Source organism: Haliotis rufescens, unplaced genomic scaffold, assembly GCF_023055435.1.
Source record: "Haliotis rufescens isolate VD_foot unplaced genomic scaffold, xgHalRufe1.0.p SCAF_7, whole genome shotgun sequence".
NCBI lineage: Eukaryota > Metazoa > Mollusca > Gastropoda > Lepetellida > Haliotidae > Haliotis > Haliotis rufescens.
This window is the reverse complement of record NW_025964361.1, coordinates 3,012,378-3,024,133: the sequence shown is the minus strand read 5'-3', so window position 1 is coordinate 3,024,133 and position 11,756 is coordinate 3,012,378. Positions and strand designations below refer to the sequence as shown.

The following is an 11,756-nucleotide window of genomic DNA, read 5'->3' as shown; positions in this document are numbered from 1 at the left end:
TTCCGTTCAAACTCCTTCACAATGCTATCACTAATTGTGGCTGAAACGACAGATATTCACTAACATGCATTTGAGTGTTACAAAGTGTCTTCAAAGAAAGTAAACAAGATGACTTTAAACTTCCTTTATTTCATTTCTGAATAAATAAAAACTCTACTTCAAGTAGCCATCAAAAATACAAACATCACCAGACAATTCTACAAACATAAACACTAGCACTTTCTACAACCAATACAGATGAACAGTCAACAGGACTACAGTGTCGACTAGGAATAGCCTTTACAACCAAAAGGACAAATAGCCTCTTTAGGAGAATGCTGTAAATAGATTTCAATTAAGGTTAAACATATGAAATGAACACAAGGCTACAAATGAAACAGATCACAACCGCCTGTTTCAGATTAGGAAGTAAGAGCAGGTTACTCTAATTACCTACCAAATTACCTCCCTTGCCAAAAATGATTCCACAGTTGGAAAACACATTTCAGTATTTCGTTTGGGATGTGAATTTACCAATAAAAGTTTATATTGAATTAAAATCATTCATCATCCTAAGAATTTTATTATTATACACAAGGATAGTGCTATATTTGTACCATTAAAAAAGAACGTATCTGCAACTTTTGGTTGTAAGGCGATCGTCTTAACTGCTACCACATGAATAATCTGACATGACTTTCAGAATGTTAGCTTTGCGAAATATCAGCAAACATCCCAGTAGATCAACAAGATTTAAAAAGGTAAGAAATTTATAAATGTTAAAGGAATTAGTAATAAACAGACAACTTGTTTGAGCATACAAAGTGTTATACGACGCTTGAAACCAGCATGTATGGAAAGCCTGTGAATTATAGCGGAGATATTATCAGTGGGATAACATTTGCTGGCTTAGTACAAATAATGAATGGATGATTTGGATGAACTCAGTTGAACATCGTTAGCCCCTGTCATTGCTATTTGATACCTGTTGGTTTTTAATCCAAATTCTACACGTTGCTAAAATTCTTTGTTGATCATCAGTTTTCATGATCAAACTTTCAGATATCTCATAAACTGAAACAATTCAGTTATTTTACTGCCATCATGATACTACAATGGATGTTTTACGTTACATGTGTAAACAAAATGAAAAGAGGTTTCAAAATGTTTTTGAAAACAAAATTGGCATCAAGATCAAACCTACATCGTGTCAATTTGAATTAAATCATATCAATTATCCTTACAGTAAGTATTAATATAAATTCTATTTAAATATAAATGATTTTATTAATATTTTAACCAATTCATCCATCTTAGACTTTGCCCATGTGTTGAGCAATGACATATGGAGTAGACGTTTCAAGAGTGACCTGTCACTGTGGGAAAAAATTAATGTTTATTTCACTTCAAAGTATATCCTAAACATCTATTTCTAAAAACACAAAACACATTATTAGTAACAATATTTGGTATTTATGAAAACTTTTTAAAAAATTTCAAATCCAGAAAGATCACACAGATCAGAGAAAAATACCGAAGACCTTTAAGTCTGCATCAGTAATGAGAGCGAGCATCATCTTATGCTGCTGATAGCAATATACAGCAGGTGATGAGGACACAAACAAAGAACTTCACTCATCGTACCCTGGTGGAGAATCGAGGCCAGGTCTTCCGTTTGATGAATGACAGGATCAGCCCTAATTTAAAGTGTAGAAAACTTCACTCTTGACATTAAACTGTGAACAGCACCAAACATCAGCTGTGTATGGTTAGTGGGAAAGGATATTATAATGAATATATTTCATAAACAAATTGAAGTATGTCAAGCACAACCTGGCGACTGTCAATTATAGCGATATCAACACATGGAATTATAAAGGTTAATAGTTCGACGCCAATGTTTTATATTTCTTGGTTTGTAGGTTGTTCAAACTATGAATACTTTTCAGACATGAGAATAGCAAAATTTGTTTTTCGAGAAACATCATCAATCTAGGGGGAGATTTAAAAAACGGATTAAAATAAGTGCATTTTACATCATTCTGACAGGAAAAATCCCGGAATTCCGAGAATCTGAGGAAAATTCTCATGTCTGACTTTTAAATTTTGGTGAATATAATTATTGATGGAACAAAATCCTTTTTAAAAATGAAATTTTGACCTACCAAACTTTAAATTCAGAAACCAAGAGAATACAAAATAATGGCTCTTTTTTTACGTTGTATACACATTCTTAAACACAGATCAAACAAAACAACTGTATCTCTAAGACACTAGGTTAAACTGTGTTTAATCACAAACCAAGATACTGTTATCAATATTCAATTTGATATCTGTAAATATGGATCACCAACATGTGAGACTGATAAAAACATAAAAACCTCCTACATTCGTTATTCCTATTTTCAATACTGTTAAATTGACAAAATTCTTTTCTAAAATATACAAAAACATGATTTCATAAAATATTGAGTTTTTCCTGGTTACCTCCCTTGTTGTCTCCCATCACCTCGAATTGCCTATCCCTGAAGTCGATCTCTACTGACAACAGAAATCTTTGCTACTACATAAACACGCTTATTAGAAAAGATACCACAATATTTATTTTCAAAAGCATACACCTTCATGATATGATGAATAAATAAGAAATGTCAAAAATACAGTAAATATATATATATATGTATGTATATGTATGAAATATTACACACACACACGATGGTTGACTGAGCACGGTGAAATTCAGGATATATTTACAATAGATCAACAAATCCAAGAACTATTCAACACAAACGATCATATTCTTGTCATCAAATATAGACCAGACACTTCATGAAAATGCTCTTTCCATACATACAGGCATCCCAACTCTGAGTGAGTGAGTGAGTGAGTATGGTTTTACGCCGCTTTTAGCAATATTCCAGCAATATCACGGCGGGGGACACCAGAAATGGGCTTCACACATTTTACCCATGTCGGGAATCGAACCCGGGTCTTCGGCGTGACGAGCGAACTCCCAACTCTGAAATCAAGGGATACGATAACTGTTTCTTAGAGGGTTAACAACTACACGTATAACACACACCCATGTTCCCTAGTTGCAATGCCAACACAGGCCTGATGGGACCTACCATTCCAATTTGGGGGGGACCTGGTATTTTTATTATCAAAATATTAATCTGGCCGACAAAATATTCTTTGGGCTAAAAGATATATTGCTAGGTAAGAGGCATTCTTGAAATTGAATATGTTAAAGGAATGACAATGAAATAGTTTGCCTTGTGTGAAAACTATCTAGGGATTGCATGGTTGCTTCATCCCTATTTCCGGAATGGGATCCAACAATCGTGATGGGATTTTCAGCAGTACTTGATGATCAGTGTTAGGGATGGTTTCTTAAATGCAAAGGGCAAGTATTTAAAAAACACCTGACAGCATGCCATTTCAAGACTTTCAATTTTTTATGAAAAGTTATTTTTCTTTTCCAATAGATTTGTTTGTTTGTTTGTTGTTTAACGCCGCACTCAGCAATATTCCAGCTATATGACGGCGGTCTGTAAATAATTGAGTCTGGACCAGACAATCCAGTGCTTGACATCATGAGCATCGATCCACGCAATTGAGATTGATGACATGCATCAACAAAGTCAGCGAGCCTGACCACCCGATACCGTTATGAAACTGCGACTGCAACTGAATCTATAGACAAATTTCCAACAATGAACCCTTCACATTTTTTATGGTAATTATGGTTACCATGGTTACCTACCCCTTTAAAAGTTAACTTCAACCCCATTCTCATTGCCAAAAAAAAGAGAGAACTAAAAATGTCTGACAATCAGTTGACTAACAGTGTCTTACAATGAATTGACTACATGTGTCTGACAATCAGCTGACTGTATGCGTCGGACAATGAGACAAAGCTTCCTCATGGCAAATTGTCCTACTGTCAATCATCCCATCGTTGAAGGTGCATATAACACAACACAAAACATTAAACAATCATACAAAAAGACTATTTCAATTGGTTAATGTGCCCTGTGGTAAACATGGAAATAATACTTTCTTGGTTTTGCGAAAAGAAATCAGGTTCACGGAAACAATAATGAATACAGAGTGGCTAAATTTCACAACTTCATTTGGTGTACAATGGTCAAGTCACGTCACGATATTATACAACACCATTGTCAAATATTAGCCGTTGATCATAGTAAATATGACTAGTTGAAAGTGGATCATTGATGTGTTGCATAACAAAATATGGTTCTGAGAGACCGGTTTTGAGGAGATCCCTCTTCAAATTCAAAGACAGATATGACCTTGACCCTTATCCTGCTTGATTTATTGGATAAAAAAACTAAATGTTCAAATACATATGCGAGTGAGTGAGAGGGTGAGTGAGTTTTAGCAATATTCCAGCAATATCACGGAAGGGGACACTAGCTTCACATACATGTTAATCGACCAGCCCTGGTTTTGAAACATATGTTATGTTAGGCTAAAAATATATAATAGTCTTGGTTCTCAGGCACTGCCCGCATCATCATAAAGTTCTCCGCACGTTTCAATTTAATTTCCATTTATAAAAAAATATAAAAAAATCCTTAAATATTCCAAGTCATACGGTAGTCAAATATTGTATTCCGGTATTTTACTCATCAAGGAATACATTTATGTAGGGAAGCCCTTTCCCAGGTTGCTTGTACACAATTGTTTATTTGATTACACAACTGTGTGTTTGGTTACACACTAGTTTGAACAACCAGACCAAAAAAACAACAAAAACAAAAATTAATACGTTTACAAAAACCACTGCATGAGAACCAAGTCCTTTATTTTTTTAAGCCTTACTTGAACTGCCTGCCACTGCTGCAGACCAACATGATAGTGTGGCATCATTTAGACAGCTAGCTTAGGATGATAAAAAAATAACTTCCACATGACATGTGTATCAAAAATCAAACTCAATCTTCAGTTCATGTGACTTTCCAGACAGCAATGCATAAAAAATCAAAGGAAATATTTTCCAAACTGCCCAAAATGGGGTCAAGCAGGCAGGTTGCTGCAGCCATTTTGAAAGCTGCTTCAAGATCATACACAGTGAATGATACTTTCATTGGTTGAAAATTCGGGGATAACATGGATTTGGTTTGACTGGTTCCAGAATGGCTTCCAAAAGATGGACTGCCTTCGACAGACAGTCATATTAGCAAATAACGTTTTCATGAATGTTCCGATCAAGAACATGGCTTTTTGTTTTAAGATTCGTCTGGATTCCTAAACAAACTATAGAGCTAGGTTTTGGTTAAGGGTAAGTGGAATAATATTACAAATTCAAATTGATAAAAATGTTCCAGTAACAAAACTTGACAAGACAAGACAGTTGATATGGTTCGTAGAGTTATCTCCCTTTACAAGTTGCCCTGTTTTGACATGAACTGCACTGAGTTTTCTTCATGACGAGGAGGCAAAGGTTGATAACACGATACACGTTACAATACGATATGTATCTTGATAGGAAGATCGTGAAACTGTAAAGCCAATAGGGACAGCTAAACACTTATACGCCAGCACTCCATTAGTAGTCGAAAGAGGCGACTAAATTGGATTGGGCGGTCAGACTTGGTGACTTGGCTCTCCCTAAAAGTACAATCTGAATATGGATTTTTTTTCAAGTGATGCATGTCATTTTAAGCCCACATCCATTTGAATATCAATAAATGACATGATCTTCCAATTCAAGCAGCAAGTATCACAAAGAACCAATACTATCTATCTGAGTGTTTGCTGTACACAGCAATATTTCTGTTTTGCAATCAACAAAGTCACCGAATCTGACCACCATTTATAAGGCTTGCATACAACATGCATAAGCTGCAGCGACCTAGTCTAACGTCTCGAGAATCATCAAATTGTTACAGTCACGGCAACTCGTACAGGGAGAGTAAAGTAGATATGCTGGTATGATATGAAAGGTCGACAGATTTATCTCCATTCGAAGTGAGTATCTTCCACATGAGCATGCTAACCTTGCTTCTCGTCCTCTTTATCAACATAATATTTACATATGAATAAAAAGGAATCTTAAAAAAGGATTTTTTTTCTAAAATATCTAATTCTAATGCTGAAAACAAGAACTAAACATATTTCTAATATATCCAAAATAAAGCAACAAAAAGTTTTAAAAGTGAAAACTCATTGAAATAAGAGTTCTAAGACAGAATAACTTCAAAAAACATGGTTATACTTTTCCAGATTAAAATTTCTGAAGAGAACTAAGAAAATGTATTTAAAAAGGAACACATGTTTAAAAAAAATCGCAAGGAGAATGTCAGTCAATTATCATGTATATATATTAAGGCTACCATTTGGGATTAAATCAATGGTCAAAAATAGACTTCTTGCACACGATGTCTCCTTTAGGTAGAAAGTGAGTGAGTGAGTGAGTTATGTTTAACGCCGCTTTTAACAGTATTCCAGTTATATCACGGCGTGTCAGCTTAATGTGGGAGGAAAGCCCGAAGTGATGCAGGTCTCAGACATTTACCACTTTTGTGAAACCCACGAGCACGGGTATGGTGCTGACAAACCTAAAAGGTGTCTGGCGTGCCCAAGGGACGCAACTCTGCACAGCAAATCACGACGCCTTAGACGACTGGGCCACCCGTGCCCCCTTAGGTAGAAAGAATACATGTAACAATGACCCTTCTGATCATCTTCCTGATCTTGCATACACTTCTACCCTGTATTTTCAGTTAACTTCCCCAAATACATGTACAGACATAGGGAACAAAAAGTCGAAAGCCATGTTAAAAGAACAGGGATTTATCTAGGATTACTAACTATGTACCTTTAGCAAAGAAATTATGGAAAAAATGTTATTTGTTCAAAATTAGGATTTTCCTAAAATGTCATTATTCTTGTAAATTCAGGGTTATTTTAATATTTCATTCAATGCAAAAATGTAAAACTAAACATTAATGCATCTTCTTGTCTTTTGGTCCTGTATTCAGTGAAATGCAGGTCGCCTCTGCAAAGCCATAACATTAATATACTATAATAACTGACATGTCAATTTTTTTAATTCCAATTTGGGAACTACTACTGATATTTTATTCAGACTTATTGGAATATCGGCCTCTGAGCAGGTGTAAATAAATTCTGCAGAACAGCCATTGTTTTCATAAATTCTTCACCAAAGGAGAACATGATAGAAGTCGGTCTGTCACAGAACAGTATTTCACAATACATGTATTATTTTACCTCGGATACAAATAATGATCTACCTTTTTAATTATCAAGGTTAATACCTCTCAAAGACAGTACCAGTAATAGCAAATTGTGTATATGTCCCCTCAAAATCAAATCTAGCCCTATTCATAAAGAAATACTTCAGGAAAGTACCTTTTGAATACATATTTTATATGACAAATGTAACAGAAGTTTACTTCATATATATACAGTCAAGCCTCGTTAATCCAACACTCGTTAATCCGACAATCGGCCTTATCCGACACTAATGATGGGAACCGATTAAATCAGTGCTATTTAGACCCGTTAATCCGACAGTCTCGCACTCCGACACACCTAATTTGCAACGAATTACTGAAATTACTCATTAATCAGTCTCGTTAATCCGACACAGTGATCAGCGTACTCCATGGTCATCTGCCCGTGAGTACACAGCTCGGTTTTGATGCGAGACGAGTCGGCTGGTAGCTGCATATAACAACGGCTGTAAAGATAAACTTGCTGAACAATAAACAATTTATGAACAATTAGTGTTTGTATCGTTATCTATCGTGTAGTCCGATTTTCGATCCATACGTTGATACTTAATTTCGTTTATCCTACATACTCGTTAATCCGACATAATCATATGCAACCAACCATGTCGGATTAACGGGACTTGACTGTATTTGCCGACTACATTGTCAGTTTAACATGGAAATAGATGTTGAGGTATGAAAACATGACTTTTGTAAGCATGATAAATGCAATACATGTATAAAGATCACAACAGAGTCCAGGCATCTGTCTTGAAATATCTCCTCTTTTACACAAAGGTAAGAGAATTCATTCATTGTCAAGTAAAACTGGATTCAGAGAAGTAATTATGCAGGTAATTCACCAACAGATACTGATGCAGGAACATCTATTCTGCCAGTTTAACTAGGACTTCCTAGATAAGATCCTTCCTCCAAGTAAATACAGTTCTGTCCAGCAGTGAAACTGGACTGTACAGACCGGTATCACCCAGCCTCAATTTAGTAATGCCCAGTCTCAGTCTGATATTATCCAGCCTCAATCTGATGTCTAGCCTCAGTCTGGTATCACCCAGCCTCAATCTGGCAAGCCCAGCCTCAGTCTGGTATTATGGAGAAAATGAAACATGGTGGTAATTGTGTAAAAAGTGTTTCATGAAATTAAATGACGAAATTGACATGTACTTTGAGCTCATATCCTGACAAAATATCAAGGAAGGTGACAGTTATTGAACTGACGACCATTTCCAGGCTTGTGTCAGTCTGTTGAATACACACAACAATATACACACCTTCCACTTGTGTGGCAAGAATACTTGAGTAGATAGACAAAGACACCTTATCTTGTTCCTTGAGGATTAGAAATGCTGTCACAAACACTGTAGTTAATGTGTGGATCACGGGCAAGCTTCTTTTTCTAGATCTACATTTTACATGGTTGGAACCTGTGTAATTCATTTCAGAAGAATCCTACAATTTCCCAAGTGTCAAAGAAGTGATGCCGATATGGCACCATCCACCAATACTTCTCTACATTGTCCATGTTTAAATTGTTCCATTGTCTACTCATGACGTCTGTCTTCGTCGTTTTAATGTTTTGGTTCCCTAAGCTTGTCACCAGCACATTTCAGAGGAGATATTGGAAGAAACTCCTTCTATATGGATCGTGACATTCGGTGGCAGAGGAGGGTCTCACGATCTCCATCCTCCTCTCACATAGTCAGTGTGAATGTGAAGTCAGTGGAGCACCTCATACAGAATGATACCCTTGTATCAATACCACTAATCACATAGTTATTCTATTGAAGCATGACTGTATAGAGTGGCAAGATCCAATATAATCAGTTGGTGAACATTATCGGGAAAGCAACAGTCTTGCTTGTATTTTAATATTTGTTAGTGTCAACATCATTAAGATCTTCTTCATAATTTATAATATCAACAGCACAAGCAACCATTACATACCCAAGGAACTATCGGGATAATGTTGGCATGACACCTTCTCATTTCCATTCCGCTGTATCCTTCTTCTTAACAACAAGATACGTCTTCATCTGTCCCTTGCCTTTGACTGTGATCTCATCGCGGTATTCAAACTCGAACATATCCCCTAAGTAATTAGCTGTCGATTCCGGCACTTGTATTCTGTTTGCCATCCCGGTAGAATACATTCTACTAGCGATATTGACTGTGTCGCCCCAAATGTCATATAACAATTTAGTTGTTCCAATAACTCCTGCAGTAACCTCCCCATAATTAAAACCAATGTTCAGGATGAATTCAAAATTGAAGATACACTCGTTAAATCGTGTTATCACATTTTGCAGCTCAATGGCAAAGCACAGCAGAGCGTACAGATGTGCTTTGGGATCTTCGTTCTGTGCCCGACTCTGTTCATTCAGTCCCGATGCGGCCATGAAAGTGCTACTGATGGTCTTGATCTTCTCTACATCCTTGTACTGCGGCAGATCGAGAAGTACCTCGTAATCACTGACCAACTCGTTGAGCACCCGCAGATATTCCCTTCCTCCTTCATACGACTCATCGTAAAACTCATTGAAGTTGACAATGGCGGCAAAGATGACACCACAGTCTTTATGGTTCTTGGAGTATTTGGATGTTTTCTTGACGATGTCGGAGATGTGCTGTGGGATAATATTGTGAAGCAGCCAATCGGCTTGATCCTTGTTGTCAAGCATCTGCTTCTGATCCCGATCTGCCTGAGCACTGCCGTAGAAGCTCAGGCGGTAGCTGATCTCAAATTCTCGATTCATGAACAGGATGAGTAGAAGCAGAAGAATCATATCCAAGATAATCTCATAACGGATGTGGCTTTGTCCTGTGAAGAGGCGACGATCAGTATCGTTTCCCAAAGCGAAGGGCATGTTCACGGTGAGGTTGGAGGGCGTGACGCTTGCGTTGTATGTGGCTGAGAGGTTAAAATCAGCTTGACGCGGACATAGTTCGATGTTGAGGAGGATTAGAAGAATGGTGCCAGCTATAGCTGCTACAATAGACTTCAGCCACGAACTCAACATGGTGAAGTTACAGAAGTGAAGAAGGGACACGATGACACAGAAACATAGGAAATAGTCCCTGTCCCTCTGGTCATGAATCACGTCACATGATAAGTTGGAATAGACAGCAACAGCAGGCAGACTTGCTACAAGGGCTCCAAGGACATTTCGGCAGTACCAGCCGGACACTAACTGCATGATTTTCTCAAACTTTTCGGCCTTCTCCTGGCTGATCATCACTTGGACGAGGACCAGGATCTCGATGACCAGAGCGATGCAGAACACGATGATCCATGGCAACTGGCGCGCAAACATGATAAAGCAACAGATTGAGATGATGGTGAAGACGATGAGAGACACGATGACCTCCAGGAGCGAGTGGTAGCGTGGGGATGCCGTGGCCTCGTCCCGGAACAGCTGGCTCTCAAGGTAATGGTCCCGGTAGTCTTCCTCCAACACGCTCTGGTTGAAGCTCATCGTACACTTGTTGATTGGTGGCTGGTAGAAGAATTCCTTGTTCGTCACATCTCGTTGCAGGCATTTAATGATCTGCTTATCGTTTTGGTCACGGATGCGGCGCATTTTTGTCCAGGTCTCGTTCATGGGTGTCGTGCTAGGGTCATCCACATCTGCAGAATGGAAATTAACATCTATGTTATCTATGTCAATAATATTTTGAGGGGTTCAAATAGATTTATGTCTCAGATTAATAAATTAGAAATTAGCTTAATCTATGAAAAAGCAAGACTACAAGAATAAGATTGCTAAATTATTTGGTAAATAAAAAGTTAAATCATTAACACAAAAGCATTACTAAAAAGAATAATCAAGAAAACCAATACATATAATGATATCAAGATATGCTTCCGCCAGTTCCAAATCAAGCCTCTAATATCAACAGAAAATATGTCTGCTTATATCTATGTTGTCAAATAACACTCAATACGTTTTATACATAGCCAATGCTTTTTGGGGGTCATTTTCAGCCTGCAAGCTATTTCAGAAATATGAAAAACCCAAAACACTGGATTTCGAATTCATTCTGCTAAAGTATGCAGCTCATTTTATGCTGAAGGTCAAATGTGACCATTATTTTCAAAGATGTCAACATTCACACAGAACTAATTGATGTGCTTCATCAACATAATGAAAAACATCTTCACTATCTTTTCATTTCTGAATTGTCGGAAAAAAATTAAAACTCTTGTCATATATGCCAACATTGAAAACAATTTGGTATTAAGAATATTTGTTCTTTCTCTAGAAGTAAGAATCCTCCACTCTTGTAAGTCATCGCTTGTTTGACGTTTTTAGGAAATGATTGGAAATATATCTTTTCTTGTGTCTATCTCATACCAAAGTGTTCAACATGTCCCCATCAATCTAAATAACCATCCAAAAATGGACGCTAAACTACCATTTCCATGGCGACAGATTATTTAATAAATAGTTTGTCTCAGACGCAACTGATGGAAGTCGAGGTCTCCGACGATCAAAT

At 37.1% G+C, this 11,756-nt stretch overlaps 1 protein-coding gene across 4 annotated transcripts in view; it reads right to left on the bottom strand.

Moving 5' to 3' along the window:
• Positions 1-6,528: 6,528 nt before the first annotated feature.
• Positions 6,529-11,756, bottom strand: part of LOC124139610 (adenylate cyclase type 9-like) — a 70,733-nt gene continuing 65,505 nt past the window's right edge. For all 4 annotated transcript variants that reach the window (XM_046506810.2, XM_046506811.2, XM_046506812.2 and 1 more), the window contains one exon: positions 6,529-10,887. In XM_046506810.2, the coding sequence (XP_046362766.1) occupies positions 9,245-10,887 (1,643 nt within the window). In that variant the 3' untranslated portion in view covers positions 6,529-9,244. The remainder of the gene's footprint in view (positions 10,888-11,756) is intronic.